The 20,289-nt window shown below is 36.1% G+C and overlaps 1 protein-coding gene and 1 pseudogene across 1 annotated transcript; both read left to right on the forward strand.

Moving 5' to 3' along the window:
• Window positions 1–2,702: 2,702 nt before the first annotated feature.
• LOC18049254 (probable carboxylesterase 18) lies at window positions 2,703–3,859 on the forward strand. The gene has a single exon (XM_006441712.2). The coding sequence runs from the start codon at window positions 2,766–2,768 to the stop codon at window positions 3,792–3,794; it is 1,029 nt and encodes a 342-aa protein (XP_006441775.1). The 5' UTR covers window positions 2,703–2,765; the 3' UTR covers window positions 3,795–3,859.
• Window positions 3,860–5,467: 1,608 nt separating this feature from the next.
• On the forward strand, window positions 5,468–12,257 carry LOC112099708 (annotated as a pseudogene).
• The last annotated feature ends 8,032 nt before the right edge of the window (window positions 12,258–20,289 follow it).

Consider the following 20,289-nt stretch of genomic DNA (forward strand, 5'->3'; position numbering starts at 1 on the left):
AACAAAACTAAACAATAAACAATAAACAAATAAACAATTTGCTTACAATTTTATTTAATTCAATATCTCCATATAAATCTTATTTTCAAGTGAGGACAAAGTAAATTTATAGTAGAGATTATACTTCAATATACTTATTATACCAAATAAATAACCACAAAACAAATAAAAATACCCTAAAATTTTAGGTTTTATTAGTTTTGCATTGCAGCCACCAACCACCATCTCTACAATCGGGACACCATCAAGGGCTATGATTTTTGCAACCGCCATCCCCACCATCGTGACACCACCACCAGCACCGTCGCCGTCTTGCCACTACCAGCATCTCACGACTCTTGTGCACCACCTATTTTCGCAGCCAAATTGCTTGCGCTTGCCGCGACCACGCTGTAGCTTGTGAAACTTAAGACGGCAGAGGAGAACAAAGGCGAACAACCCTTGTTGCCCTTCATCGGATTTTGGCAACAGCAAATTACCCTTGTATTGTTTTTGTTTTACGTTTGAAATGGAGAAGAAAATTAAAAAGGAAAGGAAAACGGAGAAGGAAATGAATATAATTTTTATTATTTTAGTTCTTACATACTTGCATTTCCCGTTTTACCCTTTTGATCGTTAAACTAACATAGAATTTTAACGTTTTGGGTGCGTGGTGATAGTTGTCAAAACAAGTGGGTGTACGATAAAAAATGTTGAAACATTTGGGTACTGGTTAAAAATAACCCAAGTTTTTAACACCTGTTTGAAGTTAACGAGCCACATGCATACAAATATCTTCAATAAGCGGTAATTGGGAATCACAAAATAAGTTCATTTTTTTATCATTTGTTAGAACATGTCTAAAAAAAAAATTCCTCAAATATGATTTTATTATTTATTTAAAGAAACACATCAATATTTAAAATTCTAAAAAATATTTTAATTAAAATTCTTCAAATAAAAAATAATTTTTTCTCTTCAATTTTATAAAGTTATTTTCTCTCTGTTCAACTTATATTTTATTAGTTTTATTCGAGAGAGAGAAGTACTTTAATTATCATATATTTTTCCTTTGAAAAATATTTATTTGTTTAAAATAATATTTATTTCTATTTGATTTTTTTTAAAAAATAACATATTTTCACTCTCCTTTTTACAACATACGTAAATAAATAGATTTTTAAAGAGTAAAATTAATAGAGTCTTTTGGAGATGCTCTAATTGTCTAAATAATAAAACTAGAGCTGGCAAAACGGGTAGTTGTTTTGTGTTCGTATCGTTTTAAATTTAAGTTGATCCAAACCCAGTCCATTTAATAATCGTGTGAAAACATTAAGACTAAAAAATGGGTTACCAAATAACCCGTTTAATATTTATATATTTAATAAATGTTACACACACCCGCATATACACACCCCCCGCCAAAAAAATATTACACATTTACATGATTAAAGTTATATAAAATTTTATAAATAAAATATTGTGTATATATCTACCCTTCTAAAAAATAAAAATAAAAAGAGAGAATCATATCTAATATTTGAATTTTAATGACAAGAATCTTGAAATTAATTTAAAAAAATTATATAATCGTGTTGTTATTCGGGTAAATGAGTTAAGAAAATCCTATTCCAACACATAAAAAAATCACGTCAACCCAGACCTATCCCATTTAATAATTGTATTAAATTTAACGATCTACACCCATTTATTCATGTCATGTTTGTGTGGATAATTAAATTGAGCCAAATTTTACCAGCGCTAAGTAAAACGAATAGAGAAAGCTTATAAAGGTCATCCTATTCTGAATTCTCCATAGAAAATCCTCTGATTTTATATTTTAATTCTTTAAAGAATTTTGTTATGAAGTAAAAAAAATTAGAATAGCTCCAAATTTTTTTATTAATATAAAAAAATCATACATATATTCCATTATCCCCCAATTACTATTATTTTAAGAAAAATAATTGGAAACTAAAGGTGGATTAAATCCTAAACAAAAATATATTTAAAATGATACCCTTTAAAATATACTTTTTGTCAAAATTTAGTCAAATTATATACATATATTAATGCTCTTAATATAATCGAACACTTCACAAAGTGAGAAAAATTTGTGCACGCCTTAGCAGATTAATCTGAGCATTTAAGATTTGATAAGTATGTGGCCTTTTAGTAGGGCCCATCAATTTTTAATGTGAGTAAGATCTACGTAATTTAAAATTAAAAAAAATTATGAATCCCAATAAAAAATCACATTATAATAGGGCAATATTATAAAAATAAGTTAAAAGGAACAAAAGATAATGGCAAAAGTGTCAATAATTTAATGGTAGGGATGATTTGAGGTATTTTTAAAAATATAGGGACTAAACGAGCTTTTACCCACGAAAATAAACACGTCCAACTTTAGTTTTTCTCCCATTGAGCAATCCCGTTTTGATCAGCTAGATTACCTACTGATCTAGGCTGGTGCTATGTTACGTTTAACGTAACGTACGCCACACACAACAATAGTTGCGGACTCCACCATAAAAATTAAACGTAACGTACGCCACACACAATAATAGTTGTGGACTCCATCATAAAAATTATTACTGTGTGTAGATATACGTTACGTTAAACACAACGCAGCGGGATCCACTGATCTAATATCTGCAATAATTGAAAGCTCATAAAAGTCTTTCAACTTGGTTATTATTATTTTTCGACGATAAAGCCAAAGACCTAGACACGGTGATCACTCATTAGTTATTGATAGCAAATTTGAAACTAATAATATCAACATGCCAGATTCAGGAAACCCTGAAGCTAAAGCCTCACCAAACCTCCCATGGACGACAAGGCTCTTCATGTCGGCAGTGGCCTTCGCCGTCGACGTATCTTGCCGCCCTAACATGACCTGCAACCGTTGCCTCTTCAACCTCGTTGACCTAAAATGCTCTGCTTCAAGTCAGCCCAAAAATGGCGTCAAATCCTTCGATATCGTCATCGACAGCGACCATAATCTCTGGTTCCGCCTCTACACACCTACCAATGTTACTGAAACAGACACCACAAGCAGCTTGCCAGTGATTGTCTACTTCCATGGCGGAGGCTTCGTTCTTCTGGCTGCAAACTCAAAACGCTACAATGATCACTGTCGAAGTCTGGCCAAGGAGATCCCCGCCGTCGTCATCTCCGTCAATTACCGTCTTGCTCCTGAGAATCGGTACCCGAGTCAATATGACGATGGGATTGATGTGTTAAAATTCATCGACACTAAAATCTCAACAGTCGAGGATTTCCCAGCTTGTGCTGACCTCAAACGTTGTTTTGTCGCCGGCGATAGTGCCGGAGGGAACTTGGCGCATAACGTGGCAGTGCGAGCTAATGAGTGTAAATTTTCCAAGCTGAAGCTCATTGGAGTGATAGCGATTCAGCCATTTTTCGGAGGAGAGGAGAGGACTCAGTCGGAGGAAGATCTTAATGATATAACTCCCTTGGTTTCATTGAAGCGTACTGACTGGATGTGGAAAGCTTTTTTGCCGGAAGGGTCTGATCGGGACTATCCGGCGGCAAATACTTTTGGGAAGAATGCCGTTGATATTTCCAGAGTGGACATTCCGGCGACGATTGTAATTGTTGGTGGGTTTGATCCTTTAAAAGATTGGCAGAAGAGGCACTATGAGGGATTGAAGAGACATGGCAAAGAAGCTTATTTGATTGAGTATCCGAATGCGGTTCACGGTTTCTACGTTTTCCCTGAGCTACACGAGGAATCTTTCATTGCTGACGTCGGCAATTTTATACGAGATCAATCTGCTAAATCATGAATGAAGGAAAATTAATCACTCTCACACTCTTTGTTTAATTAAGCAATTAGCATTCAAATTGTAATCACGTGTGTAAACTTTTCGTTTCTAATTGTTGTAAAATTTTCATGCTTTTAGCTAGAAATTAATTAAGTTTCAATGCTTGCAATATATATGCCTTTTTAGTGGTTCATTAATCGTTACCCATTTTTTTTTTTTTTATATTTAAAAGAAGTGAGTGAGTTATCTCTTTCTCAAGTTGTTTGAGGCACAGAGCCATGAAATTAAACAATAATCAGTCAACGAAATGCATGATTCAAAATTTTTGTAGTTTTGGCTTTTGGGGAAGAAATAATAAAAAGAACTGGGGCCTATTTCCACAAATATCGGGTCTTGAATTGGGAGAACCATTTTGATTTTCTAAAATGATACTTGCCTATGTCGTTTTTGTGGCCCATGCTGTGTGAAATGAGAAAAAATCAATACGGGTGCCATTTTTGTGGTCCTCTTGTGCCTTTTAAGTTTTATGGGTAAATATCATTGACGTTTTAACTCAAGAGTCCAACTCTTGTGCAGGGGCCATCAGTTGTAAAGTATAGCTATCACAAGTGTTCTGCTAATCTATATAAGAGCTTTCCACATGAACTCTTGTCTATATAAGAGCTTTCCACATAAACTCTTGTGTTGAGTGATTGACTTTATTTTTTATCTATATTATTTATTATTTATTTGATATTTTTGTTTGTGGAATCATAGATAAAATTAAAATTTCGCAGCATGTTTGGTTTGGAAAAATATAAGGAGAGGAGAAGAGAGGAGAGAGAAAAGAAATAAGAAGAGAAAAATAATTTTCATGTCCAACCAAGCAATAAAAATAAGATTAACTCTCTTTTTTACACAATCTCTCTCTTGCTCTTTACTTTCCATTTCTCTCCCCTCCTACCATTTTTTCCAATCAAACATGGATAACTTTTTATCCGAATCATTGACAAAGGACTACTAACACATAAACGCTCAACTTTTCAAGTATGTGAGACATTTTCTTATGTCAAAAACAAAAGTGAGATGTTTTCTTATTGAGAAATGAAACAATGATTATTCAAGAATGCTATTCTTGATGCAGAAATTTGCTATAGAAGGATTAGGAGAGAGTTTAGAATATCATATATGTAGACTTTAATAAAAGACCTTTAAAGTTTTGCATGCACCAACAACCCCTCTTAATTGTTATTTATAAATCGCCATCACTGAATAGGATCGACATGACTAACCTTCACCAAAATATACTCAAGTGGTTAATGGTTAATAAAGTAAAAATAAAATATTTAAATCTTAATAATATATTAATACTAAAAGATAGACTAAACACGATTTTTTAAAATTCAGGAGAGTTCATACTAAGAGAGAATTACCATATAGATGAATTAAACCCTATTTGTTATTGAGGTACTATGGCTTAAAAGTTACAACTGTTGCGAAAGAAAAAAAAAACTATAGTTATAAAATAAAGTTCATAGTGTGCGGTAAATATTAGTTTTAAATAATAATTTTACTAAAAGTAATAAATATATTAATAGTGTGTTGTTTATACAAGTGTGGGATATAATCAACTTAACTTCTAAATTATAGCACTAAATATTTTAGTAACCATAATACCAAACAAGCGTAGAAGAAAGAAATAAATACTTATATACATGGCACGAAAGTTGCTCTTTAATTGCTTTAATTTGTACTAGGCTTGATAGAGAAAACATTGATACAAGATCACAATGCATATCATTATACATCCTTTCTAAGTTTTTTTGTCTAATCTTAAATTAAATTTTTGAAAAATATCACCTCATAAAATTAACAAATACTATGACAAAAATTGATACCATCTACTTAATAAATGATATATCATATGCCATATCATTTGGGAAATAAAAGAGCAATTAGAGTGAAAAAAATAAAGTATTTATAACCACTTAGTTATACTTAAATTATAACAAACATAAACCAATCAAATTAACTAGAAATGAAAAGATAGAAAATCCGTTGACGAGTATACCCTTTTCCAAGCTATCTATTTCTTTTTTCACTACAATACTTTATTTTCACCGTATCGCATGATGTATCGTTTGATCGCTCACTAAATCCTTTACCTTTGTTTTTAATCAAATTTCAAATAGAGGAATTTCAAGTATATTTAGAATTAGATAGATCTCAACAACACTATACCCACTTCTTTCTCGGGAGTATATATATTTATGCATTTCCTCATGATCATGGTTTCATAGCTTAATAATGTCATTGGAAGGTGGGTTTTATAACAATAAATCTAGTTCACTAAGTCTGAAATGGTTAATTACTTGAATTTATGAACGGATTAATTTGAGTTTGCTGTTAATGATTCGAATTAAAATCCAATTTTAGGCACAATAATATGTTGTATTCTCAAATTATATCTGAGGTATTTGTTGCAATGGTAGAAATTCTATTTTTCCTATGGTTGGTAGCTTTTTTAGAGGGAAAGAAATTGGAAAATCACCTAATTTCTGATCAATTCACTTAATATTTCCTTTTTTCAAGGGTAAATTGTCACATTTAAATTATGTGTTGGATGTACCAATACTCCACCTCATTTTTCCTGAAATCTTAGTCAAATTCTTGGTGACTGGGTAAAGGATAATTCTTCTTTACATTTATTATGGTTCCTTCTCCATGAGTATTTTAATTCAAATGCTCTTATTATTCCAAAGAAATCTATTTCTATTTTTTCAAAAAGTAATCCAAGATTGTTATTATTTCTCTATAATTCTCATGTATACGAATATGTTTCCATCCTCTTTTTCTGATTCATTCCAGTTCTCATCCCTGATTACAGATACTCATTCAAGACTATGCACACAAATAAAATTGTCATCCCTGCTTACAGCTGCACAAAGACTAACCTGGTCGTTCTTTATATTTAATTGTCCACTTTCTGTGTAATGTTTGCTGGTTTGTTGCTCTCAAGTTTAAAGTTTCAATGTTAATTTCAACGCAGAAGAAAATAAGAGAGAAAATGGGACATTTCTGGGTTGGTGTTCATTGATACTCAAATAATAGAACATATATGAATGTCAATTAGATACATGAATGTCAATTAGAGCATGCATTAAATTTCAAGAAATAAAGAGTTTGATTTTTCTGCCCGTATGGCTTGGGCGAACGTCTTTTTCAAGTAACTTTGGATAAGGGCTAAAGTATTGGTCTAGTAACTTCGGGATAAGGGCTGGGGATCCGAATCAAAATCCAATTTTTTGCCACAGCAATAAGTTGTACTCTCAAATTATGTCATAAGTATTTACTACCGTGGTGGAAATTCCATTTTCCCTACGGGTAGTAGCTTTTTCAGAAGGGGAAGAAATTGAAGAATTACCTAATTTCCAATCAATTCGTTCAATATTTCCTTTTTGTGAGAATAAATTATCACATCTATATTTTGCATCAGATGTATGAATACCCCACCTAATTTATCTTGAAATCTTGGTTTAAACCCAGCGTCACTGGGTAAATGATGCCTCTTCTTTACATTTATTAGGGTTCTTTCTCATTTCTGATTACAGATATTCATTCAAGAAGATACACACAAATAAAATTGTCATCCCTGCTTACAGCTGTCTAAAGACTAACCTGGTCGTTCTTCACATTATGTATTGACTTTCTATGTAATGTTTGTTGGTTTGTTGCTTTCAAGTTTAAATTTCAATGCTGAAAAAAATAAGAGAGAAAATGGGACATTTTGGTGTTCACTGATAGTCAAATAATAGAACATATACGAATGTGAATTAGTGCATACATTAACTTTCAAGAAATACAGAGTTTGAGTTTTCTGCCCATATGGCTTGACCGATCCTTTTTTTTCAAGTAACTTTGGGATAAGGGCTCAAGTGTTGATTTTCACTTTATCTTTCTTTATATTTAAAAAAAGAAAAAGAATTTGACTTTTTTTCATGAATTTCTAAGAAAAAGAGAAAGCCCTTCATTTTCTTTTTTGTACAGGTTATCCAAGAGCGGTCCCCATATGGTGCTAAGAAGGGGCTGAACCCCTGCTAACTTGTAAGAAAAAAAAAATGAAATAATTGTTTTGTTTAATGATTCATTTATTATTGATTGTCCTAAAAATCCCTTCTAAGTTTATGAAAATTTTAAAATATGTACAAATGTTATTTTCTGTTATTTCTATATTTACTCTTTTTTTTAAAATCAGAATTTATCATTTGTGTTAAAATGGTTTCTATTATCTTCCTCTTATTTATTAATTTATCAAATTAAGATAATTTATGATAATTATATTTATTTCTCTTATCGCTAATTCAATTGTTAAAGAATTTATGACCATGTCCAAATCCAATTTTCCATTCCGCACTAGTATTGGGGTTGTTTTGCTGGCTCACAGTCTCACAAAGGTGTAGCCCCCTTGATTTACCTATCTCAATATTATCTATGATTGGATCGAAGAACGCTTGGAAGCTCATGTTAATTTTAGAAGTGTTCAATATTTTAAATACTAATAAATAACAAGACATATAGATACCTTAACCTATGACTAATAATCACTATTAATAGACAAACTAATAAATTACTAAAAGTTGCAGGCAAGCCATTATGGAATGTAAACAATATCACATGTTGGATGGAATTTAGAATTTTGATACTTAAAAAAAAAATTAAATTATGATGTTGTAACTTATCCCCTCCTACATCAAATTCTTGAGACCGCCATTGTTTATTACTATAATTGTGGAAATGTCTATCTAGTAAGGGTTTCTGCACTATATTAAAGTACCGGCGGAACCCTCATTGAAAAATATCTTTTAAAATACGAATTCACTGCATACACCTTATGGTGTATTATTTAATTGGATAAAAATTATTAAAACAATAATAAATCATATGGTGTTCATAGTGAATCCACATTTTCTTTGAGGTAATAAGCCCTAAGCACACGGCTCTCCGGGCCTTTTCAAGACGGGCGCCACACCTGAAGGAATTCTCTCTAAGAGACTTTAGATTTTGAAAAATTTTGATAGACATATCAGTATCCAACAATTTTCTAATGTGGAGGATCCGGAATATTTCGGCAACCATAGAGCATAATATTGTTGCACACCCAGGGGTTTCCTTTTGGGAAATATGGCTCTGATACCACTTTTATAAACAAACTATTTTATTAGAACTGGATGGTTGATTACAGAGTAGAGCATACAAACACTAGACTAACTCCAAGACTCGATGCTTAGACACAAACCAAGGGCTCACTTTTATAGGCTGAAGGGATCGACTATTACATACTGTTTACATTATTGATCCTTATCACTATAGAATCTATTTTGCAGCTCACACACTATTTTATATCACATCACACTCTTCATCATTATCTTTAAGGAATATTACTATACACACGTGATACACACTTAACTGTTCATATATATGTATATATATATATATAGTCATTATCTACCAAAGGTTCCTTTACTTTAAGATAGTAGGAGACAAGTTAAAAGACAGAAAACTAAAAATTTCAATAAACTACCAGATAAAATACACTGAATTAAAGTATATATTTTTCTTGTCTTTTCACTTATCTTTTAATTTAATAAAATAAGGAATGCTTTATTAAAAAAATTACTATTACTATTACTATTATTATTATTATTATTATTATTATTATTATTATTATTATTATTAGTAGTAGTAATCCCGATCTGGTCCGACAAAGTCTGGGAAACTTATTAAATCATGTAGTTTAATAACATTATGCTAATATACTATTAAACCACACGATTTAATAACTTTTTCAGATTTTAAAATCCTAGATTGAAATTTTTTTATTATATATGTGCGGATATCCGTATTTGGGTTTTACAATGATGTGAAAGGCATGTGAAAGCCTTTCACACTGTTGTAAATCATTTGAAAATATTGTAAAAGTCTTTTACACTGTTGTGAAATCCCAAATTATTCTATATGTATATATATATATATATATATATATATGTATGTATGTATATATAGAGTCCTTCTCTAGTGTGGATGTCTACATTTTTAAAATGCAAATTTAGAATTTTACAACATTGTAAAAGGCATCTACAATACTGTAAAAAAAAATTTAGTAGTTTGCAACATTGTAAAATTCTGAATCTGTATTTTAAAAATTGCATATATCTCACCTAAGAATGATTATACACACACACACACACACACACATAGACGTTAAAAATAAATTAAAAAAAAGAAAATTTTTTATTAAAGAACACATCCAATTGAACAGAAAAGCTCGTTGCATCTTTGTATTATAAATAGTAGAGAGCTACCTCTCGTTAGTTGTAGATAAGTGGCGTTTGTTTTTTCGTCTGAAATCTGAATAGATTTGAATTATTCTGAATTATAAATAGATATGAATGTTTGAATCTGAATAATATGTTTGTTTTTTTTCGTCTGAATCTCAGAAAATAAGTATTAAGTTGTTTATTTTTTTCAACTTAAAAAACTGAAAATATGTAATTTTACATTTGTATCCTTATTAAATTTGAATGTCAAATAAATAATATATTAAATACCACAATATTTTAACATTTATAAGTAAAACTAATGATGAGATTATTATGTGGGATAAATGTCTATGGGTGAGTTTTGGGATAGACATGAAAAATAAATTATAAAGCAAAGATATTTTTGACATTAACAAGTAATTAACTTAATTCAGATTTCTCCATTAAGTAAAAAGCCAAAAAAATTGGCTTATTTTATTAAGTCAAAATTATCTAAAAAGTCTCATTAAGTTATAAAAACAAACACTTCTAATTAACTTAATTAATTAAGTTAAGTCACTTTAAGTTATTAAGTTAAAAAACAAACGCCACCATAGTGTATTAATCAATTAAGATGGGTGGTTTAAAATGGGAGTGGGTAAGGGTACTTTCAATGTTTGTTTTACTAGAGAATAATTAGAGTGAAGGGTGTTTCGAGCAAGGGAGATTAGCTATGTTGGCACTTAAAAATATCTTCGATGATCCTAACAGTCTTCAAAACTGGGTTGCGGATGAGAATTCAGACTGTTGTCATTGGCAATGGAGTAAGTGCAACAACAACACATGCAGAGTGATTAAACTAGATCTTTGGTCCACTAGGATTCAAGAATCAGGAGAGTGGTATCTTAATGCTTCTTTGTTTATGCCATTTGAAGAACTAGAGTTGCTTAATTTAGGTGGCATCAATATAGCCGGTTGTGTTGAGACTGAATGTATATGTATATAATGATGATTTCGAAAAGTTTTAACCAGGTTTTATAGACGACAATAGGCCTCATAAGTTTGATACATATTTACCGGAAAGAATTCAATCCCGTGAGATAATTTAATTTTTGCAAGTCTGGAGAGGCAATCAAAATTGAGCAACTTAAAGGCTTTTAATTTAGCCTTTAACTCCCTCAACAAAATCTTTTTATCATCTCTAAATGATCTGTCATCATTAATAGAACTGCATATGTTTGGGGCATATAACGACGCAACCAGCTGTACTCAAGCAATGGTTTCCTTCCAGTGCGCGAGGAGCTATATAGTGTCCGTGAGCAAGAGTTTTCTATTCGACACTAAGGAAAACTTCTGCTAGGGCCATGACTTCAGAATGAGTATTTTGTTTAACATCGAGGAGTTTTCCGCTAGATACCGAGGATATCTCCTGATGGGGTCAAGGCCGAAAGAGCCAGTCTATAGTAGTTGTTAGAACATGTGACATTCTCTGGGAATCCATGCACGAGGCCTATTCAGCCACGATCACAACGCTCGGGCATCCACAATTGGGAACTAAGGTTGAGTGACAAACATGGGTCATGGTGACTAAATTCTCAGGAGGGGTATAAAAAGGGCCTCCTGCGAAGGTAAATGAGTTAGACATTTTAAACAAAAAATTCACCTAAACGATTAAGGAATACGTTTTGATTGGGAGACCAGGGGAAGTTTTTTGGGATTTTTCCAGTGTTTGAGAAATTATTACAAAGCCATAAGATTAGCGGTAAGGTTTTTCCACTATAAGCTCAGATTGCTAACGTCAGAGGGTTTACGCCGGAAAACCCCTGGTGTTCTCTGACCAGTTTCTGTTTGTGCAAGAATTCATGAAGGAGAAGCGACGAGCCTCATAGTTCCGCTCGTCCAACAGGAGCAGTGTAAAGTTATCCCCTACAACTATAAATTCAAGTGTTGAAGGGAGATCTTAGTCGCGAACGAGCATATGCAAAATCCTGTATCAACATTTTGGCGTTGTCTGTAGGGATCGAACAAAAAGCTACTGTCAATGGAGAGAAAGAAGGGAAGGAAAAATGGGGTGATTATGGACGTAGGGTGGAGTAGTGCTCAAGAAGGGGATATGGGGCTCAATGAGTCTGTGACAATGAGGGAGATAGCTAATGAAGCACTGGAGAGGGCAGTGCATGAACAGATGGAGTGGATGGAGAAATAGATAGAGACTTTAACAACTATCTTGCACGAGCTGAGGAATGAGCAGAGAGGAATTCACCTAGGAGGGATGAGAAGTGATGGAGGTACACCAAGGCTTGCTAACAGGAGGAACAATATTGAAGAGATCGCCCCGACAAGAGATTGAACCACTAGGCGGTCTGGTGATGGGACCGGTGACTAATCTTTAAGGGGGGAAGTTATGAAGTGGGGGATCAACCTCAGGGCATGCAGAGTACGGGTAATGATGACAGAGCGGTAAATGCTAAAGAAAGGGAGCTTCAACAGCACTTACATGATGTCGAGTAAGAGTGAGACCATATTGCTGCACGTGATCCTGGTCAAGCCATGGAGCTGCAAGGAGAAGTACGGAGGTTAGCACAGATCATAGATGACATGCAGAGGCATAATAGAGCACCAAGCTGGAGAATGATGTTAGATAGTAAATCTTCCCTCTTAGCAAAAATCATGAGTGCCATTATTCTAAGGGATTTCTGTTTCCCCGACATCAAATATGCTGGACGAATCGACCCCTTGGTACACATAGAGTGCTTCAATGACATAACTGGAGTACATGGATTATCCTAAGCCCAGAAATATAAGGTGTTCCTGCTAACCTCAGAAGGACGAGTACGTGAATAATACCGGAGGCTCCCTCGAGGAAGCATCAGGGCATTCGAGTAGATGTGCCAGGAGTTTGCAAAGCAGCTTAGGTGAGCAACGACACTAGAACATAATATGATGAAGCTAATGAGTATGAAGCAAGGAGAAAATGAGACTATCCGGAAGTTCATCAAAAGATACTATCATGCTATCCTTGACCTTAGAGCCTTCAACCAACCTTGGAGCATTCAACCATCCTCAACCCTTGAAGGGACTGAAGGAAGAAGTAAAGATAGGGCGCCTATGGTACAACTTGAGGAGTCTTGCAATTAGGGCTGGGCAAAATTGGGTTCGGATCGGGTTTGGATCAACCCGATCGGATTTTGGGTTGATCGGGTAAAAAAAAACTCATCCAAATTCAACCCGAATTTACAACCCGACCCGATCCGATCCGAATTATATTCGGATCAGATCAAAAAGTTGGGTTTAATCCGGTTTAGATTGGGTTCGGTTAACAATTCCTAATCAATGATTTAACATATGTTATATAATATATTACACATTACAATTATTCATATTTGAACTAAACTAAAAAATCCAAACTCAAAACAAAAATTTGGGCTGCTGCTTGCTGGATTTCGAATGGAATTTAGAGGAGAAACTTGGTGATGAAGTGTGTGGAGGCACGGAGACAACAGTTCGATAGGCGGTAGCAGCAGATCTAGGCTTGGTCCTCGCAGAGCAGCAGATCTGGTCGCAATCCTCGCGGAGAAGTAGATCGGCTGGTGGTTGGCATCAGCGGTGATTGTGGCAAGCGTGTATTGGCTGCGGCTGTGTGTATGTGTGTGTTTCTACTTGGCATTGGCTGTGTTGAGTGTTGACTTGAGGGTGGGGCAGTCACCCATGAGGCGTGAGGGAAGGGAGCAGAGGTTGGTGTGTGCTGTGTGGTCTCTCGTTGAGGCTTGAGAGGGAGGCCGTGAAGCTTGAGGGAGGGGAGTGAGGTTGTTGGGTGCGGCTGGGTGCGTTGAGTGTGTGGTCTACTATTTTTGTGCCTCTATCTCTACTCGTTTTATGCCTCCATCTCTGTGATGGGTGCCGTATACGTGTGTGGTGTGTGAGGCTGTGTAGCGTGTGGTCTGTTGCTCTATGCTCTGGTGCGTCACTGGTGCTGGATGCATGTGTGCTGTAATCAGTGAGGGTTGTTCACTTTCTTCTTTAAGCCAACTCGTTCGGGTTGTCGGATCGGATCAGATTTCACCCGATCCGATTATGATCCGATCGGGTTGGCAACATTTCATTCGATTAGGTATTATGGTCAATCCGATCCGTTCTGAACCCAATTTGTTTCGGATCGGATCAGATCGATTATTTTACCCACCCCTACTTGCAATACAATAATATTCCGTAGCTAACAAGCAGGCTAAGAGGGATATAGAAATTGAGGAGGAAAAAGCAGCAAGAATTTAGAGCGAGCAGTTATGAGGACTGAGGAGGAAGGAAAAGAAAGTCCCAGGAGGAAGCGGGACAATCAAGCGAAAAGATCACTGATAACTCTATGAAATGAGAGTTATCATGACACTTTTAGACTTAAATCATGATTACTTTGAGAGTAAATGACATGTTTTTATTGCATTTTATTTTATTTTGCATGAAAAACTATTTTAGTTTATTTTTAATAAATTATGTTGTTTTAGATTAATTGTGTGCTTAGACGGTGTGAATAATTGTAGGTAATTGAGAGCTTAAATTTCAAGGGAGGAATACTGTTATAATAAGCTTGAAAAAAAGACAAGAAAAGAATAAGATGACAGAAAACTGGAATCAAGTCTAGAACAATGCAGTTGCTGTAGTTGTTGAAATAACCATTGCTATAGCAATCCTGAAACAATATTAGAAGATTTCGCACGGAATACTAGCAAAATCGTGATTTGAAGTTTCAAAATATGGCAGATCCACGCCTTGACCTTTCATTTACCCTATTTTTTAACTATAAAAAGAAGCACATGCATTAAAGAGGAGGCCGTCGGTCAAGATTGAAAATAAACTAAGAAAGAAACAAAGAAAAAGAAAAATTGAGAAGGACACAAGTCTGTACCAGTAACAAATCGACAGAATACTTGGGATTCAATGATTTTCATTCGTTTCTTGTTTTCCTTGTTTATTCTTTGGTTGAAAAGATGTACTTGATGGCTGAAATTTCATTATTTGTTTCTCTGTTACAAGTTATCAACTAAATTTAATTATAGTTGAGTGACAAATAATCTAGATGAATTTTACCACGCAATAAATAATCGTGATCTGCTGTATTCCCCATCCCAATAACAAAACCACCTAGCAGATAAGATAGGGGCTGATTTTGTGAGTTGTATGGCACCCATAGTCATACCACAGCCCAACGTCGGGATCTAAAAAAATTAGGTGGAAGATTTAGTGAAGAATCGTTATTTGGATGAGTTTATTAACATAGCCCTTCCTATTGCAGACTTATCATGTAGAGCAAACCAGAATGCTGGAAATGCAGGTCATGAGCATCCTATTGTAAAAGTTATCACCGAAGGACCGACGATGGATAAAGATTCTAACAGATCAAGAAAGAACTATGCGAGGTATGCTATGACCAGCAAAGAAGTATTTTTCAATATCGCGGCAACCAAACGAGCAAAGACAAGACATGTGCCCATCATGTGGATGGATGAAGATGAAGAAGGCACATGAAGATGCTCTCGTCATTAAGGCCACTATTGCTAGCAAGAAATTTGATCGAATCCTAGTGGATACAGGAAGTTCAGTCGACGTCCTATTCAAGTCAACTCTAGATGAAATTAAAATAGTAGATATGAGGATGGAGCATACCAGTACATCTTTAAAGGGGTTCGGTGGAGGAAGGCTAACTCCCCTCGGTGTGGTAGAGTTGCCAATCACAATAGGCTTTGCTGTATTTGAAAAGACGATAATTGTGGATTTTGTTATTGTCGATGAGGAGAGCTTATACCAGATGATTTTAGGTCGACCATTTTTAAGAGTAAGCAAGGTGGTACTATCTAATCATTACTTAGCTCTCAAATACTGGGTGAATGAGGTAGTTGGTATGGTATGAGGTGACGAGATAATCCCTTGAGGTTGTTACTCTACAATAGCAAAGGAGGCAATGCAAATTACCTCACTTGATGCCTGAGTAAAACTCAGGAGGAAAAGACAGGAGCCAGTGGAAGAGTTGGAAATAATTAACTTAAAACAGAGTGCTTCGGGAAAAACAGTCAAGATTGGATCGAAGCTGAAAGAAGAGCTGAAGTAGGAGCTGATACATTGCCTGCAATCTCACTTTAATGTGTTCACTTGGACGCATGATGACATGCTGAGAATCGATCCCGAAGTGGCCTGCCATAAGCTGGTGATAAAGAAAGGTGCCCACTTGTAAGACAAAAAGGAAGATGTTTCAACCAGGAGAGATATGAGGCCATAAACAACGAGGTGGAGAAACTCTTCAAGGCGGGGTTCATCAGGGAAGTGAGTTATCCCGAATGGATATCTAACGTCGTCCTAGTAAGGAAGGCCAACGGTAAATGAAAAATGTGTGTTGATTTTGCTGACCGCAACAAAGCATGCCCAAAGGACAACTTTCCCTTACTTAAGATTGACTAACTGGTTGACTCAACAGCTAGACATAGCTTGTTCAGCTTCATGAACACCTTTTCAAGATACAACTAAATTTTGATGTACGAGCAAGATGAGGAGAACGCGACGTTTATCACTAACCAGGATTTGTTATGTTACCGGATAATGCCATTCAACCTTAAAAATGCAGGTACGACATATTAAAGGTTGTTGAACAAGATTTTTAAGTCGTTAATCAGGCACACGATGGATGTTTACATGGACGACATGATAACTAAGTAAAAAAAAACCCAACTGAGCATACAAAGCACCTCGATGAGACATTTGGGCTTTTAAGGAAGTATAAGATGAAGCTCAACCTAGAGAAGTGTGCTTTTGGTGTTAGATCGGGTAAATTCCTTAGGTTCATGGTGAGTCACCGGTGGATCACAATGAATCTGGAAAAGATTCAAGCGATCGTGGGAATGAGATCTCCTCGTAACCTAAAGGAGATAAGTGTCACGCCTTTTTCCAAGAGATGAGGAAAGGAAGAAAAACAAAATGGAACCCCGAGTGTGATGAGGCCTTTCAAAAGTTGAAACAGTACTTACAACAAGCACCCTTGCTGTCCAGACCACAGGAGGGGGATGTGCTGCTTCTATATCTAGCTGTATTTGATCATGCAACGATCTCGGTTCTAGTGTGAGAAGCAGAAGGGGTCTAGTACCCAGTGTACTACACCAGCAAAGCTCTGCCCGATGCCAAGACTAGATACCCGATGCTGGAAAAATGGGCGCTCGCCTCAGTAGTGGCTACACGAAAATTGAGGCCATACTTCCAGGCATTTCCAGTTGTTGTAGTGACAAATCAACTCCTAAAACAAACATTACACAAACCAGAAGCCTTGGGTCGGCTGGTGAAATGGGCAATAGAGCTGAGCGAATTCGATATAAACTATAAACTCCAAGCGGCAATCAAAGCCCAGACAATGGCAGTCTTTGTGGTAGAATTTGCGGAACCCCATGTGGAACCCAACCACACTGATACTGCTATAGGCAGCAACAGAGGTCAAGTCTGGCAGGTGATAGTGGATGGGTCTTTGGGCGAGTAGGTTGCTAGAGCAAGGGTGGTATTGGAGAGTCCAAATGGTTAGAAAATCTCCTATACGGTTAGATTGAAGTTTAATGCCACAAACAATCAGGCCAAATATGAGGCTATAATTTCATGGCTGAAGTTAGCTCAGGCGGTGCAAGCAAATAAGGTAAAAATTCGGACAGACTTACAGCTAATCGCCGATCATATTAATGAAAGGTTCTAACCTAAAGATGAAAAGATGGGGAGGGTTAGACAGATGATCGGGAAGTTCGAGTTGGTGGACATTGCAAAAATCCCAAGGAGCGAAAACTACCCAACAGACATCCTCGCCAGAATGACTACTAAAACGGACAAAAAAAAAAAAAAACCAAAGTTAGTTCCTATAGAAGTCAAGTCCTCCCCCAGCATCGAGCAAAGTCTGGAAATAATACGGGTGAAGTGAAAAAGCTTATAGATGGACTCAATAATCTCATATACACGAGATGAAGTGTTACCAATAGATAAAATGCGAGCACAGAAGATCAGGGGCCGGGTGTCTAGGTACATACTAATTGATGGGGTTTATACCGACAAGGGTACACCCTGCCACGCTTGCAGTGTCTGGATGAAGACAACGCGAACTACGTCTGAAGGGAAGTACATGAAAGGGTTTTTGGAAATCACTATGGAGCTAGATCTCTTGCTTACAAGGCCTTAAGACAAGGGTACTTCTAGCCGACGATGCACAAGGATGCTCAGGAGAAAACTAGAAGTTGCCAAAACTTTGCTAGTTTTCCCACACAATCATAAGAAAAATTTACTACCATGACTTCACGATGGGCGCTGCTCAATGGGGAATTGACTTGATTGGGCCTTTGCCAAAAGGATGAGGAGTAACTACACATGCTACAGTGGCAGTAGATTATTTCATAAAATAGGTCGAGGTGGAAGCACTCTGCATAATCACAGAGAATAAGACAGCCGATTTCTTGTGGAGAAACCTTGTCTGTCGGTATGGAATCCAATACGCCTTGATAGCGGACAACGACAGACAATTCAACAACCATAACTTCAGGGAGTTTTGTCAGAACCTTGGCATGGAGCTAAAGTTCTGCTTGCCTGCCCAACCTCAGTCCAATGAGCAGGTGGAAGTGGCCAACAAAGTTATAAATAAGCTTATGAAGACCAAACTAGAGGAGAAGAATGGTGCATGGATTAATGAGCTACCAGGAGTGCTGTGGGCATATAACACTTCTCATAAAACAGCCACTAGAGAGACACCCTTTGCTCTGGCCTTTGGGCATGAAGCAGTCATGCTTACAGAGATAGGGGTAACCACGCACTGAACTGAGCACTTTGATGAGAGTGAGAACAACGACCAGATATGTTTAAATCTAGATCTGCTAGCATCGAAGAGGGTACCCGCCTATCGGCAGAGAGTAGCCCGCTATTATAATCAGAAAGTACGTGTAAGGCAGTTCAGGGTGGGTGATTGAGTGCTCAGAACGGTGAACAAGAGTACCAAAGATTCGACCCAAGGTGTGCTCGGCCCTAACCAGGAAAGGCCATACAGAGTCTTGCGGGTATCTGGACCAGGAGCCTGCAAGCTTGCGGATGGACATGAGGTGAAACGACCATGGAATGCAACACATCTCAAAACATACTTCCTGTAAGGCCCAATGGTAGTGAGTTAGGGTAATTTCCATTCATTTCTATTGCTATTTAAACTTTATGTTCAGTTACTTTCTTGTATGTCGTATGCCATGATTAATAAAGTTTGGAGGAAGCTCATTCTGCTAGTCTTTAAAAAAAATTTCTAAGGCAAATAAAGGCTTCAAAGTCTCAAAGCCTACTCGATAACGAGACTAGAAGCCAAGTTTACCAAATTCTGCTTGACTGAGCGATGACGAGCAGACAATCAAATATTCCAAAAAATTTCATGGAGAGACCAGAAGTCAAGTTTGCTAAATTCTACCCGACCAAGCAATGGCCAGCAAACAATGAAATATTCCAAAAAATTTCCTAAGACAGATAAAGGCTTGAAAGTCTCAGAAACCAAGTTTGCCAGACTTTACTCAAGCAGGAGACGCCGAGCAGATGATTAGACATTTGGAAAAGTCTCAAAGTTAAATGAGCATTCCTCTAACAAAGTTATTGATCCTGCTCAATGCAGGGCACAAGATTGGAATTCTCCAAAAGAAATGACTAATGAAAAAACAGTATAAAGCAAGCAAACTAAGGTTATCCATTAATAATCTAGTGAAAATGGCTAACAATCTCAAAACTTGGCATACAACGTTTACAAAAGACAATTGAGGTACATTCACGAGGATGGAGGATCTGTTAGAAGAGCAGCTTCTGCTGGATTGTTAGGTAGAGGAGTATGAGGGGTCTCACTAATTGTGCCCGAGAGAGTGCTTACTTCGACAACATCAATGGGGGCATGAGGAGGAGGGGAGGTAGTCTTCTCAATCACATTTAACCTTATTTCCTCCTTATCTTCTTTAGCCGCCTTCTCATTTATGTAATCAATTACGCTCATAGTAAGTTCGTCCATCTTTAAATTGAGGTGTTGCCTTTCGAGAACAGCCATGATGCACCGATAGGAGTGCCTGAGCCCTTCGCTGTAATTGTCATCAACCATCTTCTCTAAGTTCTCGATCTGAGTCTGGTGTGAAGCACAGATTGATTCTAGTTGAGACTCGTAAGAAGCCTTTTGTGTCTCTAAATCCTCCTTGACCTTACTTAGCTACTCCTCAAGAGTG

The sequence above is a fragment of the Citrus clementina genome, unplaced genomic scaffold (assembly GCF_000493195.1).
Source record: "Citrus clementina cultivar Clemenules unplaced genomic scaffold, Citrus_clementina_v1.0 scaffold_3, whole genome shotgun sequence".
NCBI classification, from domain to species: domain Eukaryota; kingdom Viridiplantae; phylum Streptophyta; class Magnoliopsida; order Sapindales; family Rutaceae; genus Citrus; species Citrus x clementina.

Coding starts and splice junctions, on each gene's coding strand:
- LOC18049254 (XM_006441712.2), top strand. CDS start 2,766: ATGCCAGATTCAGGAAACCCTGAAGCTAAAGCCTCACCAAACCTCCCA.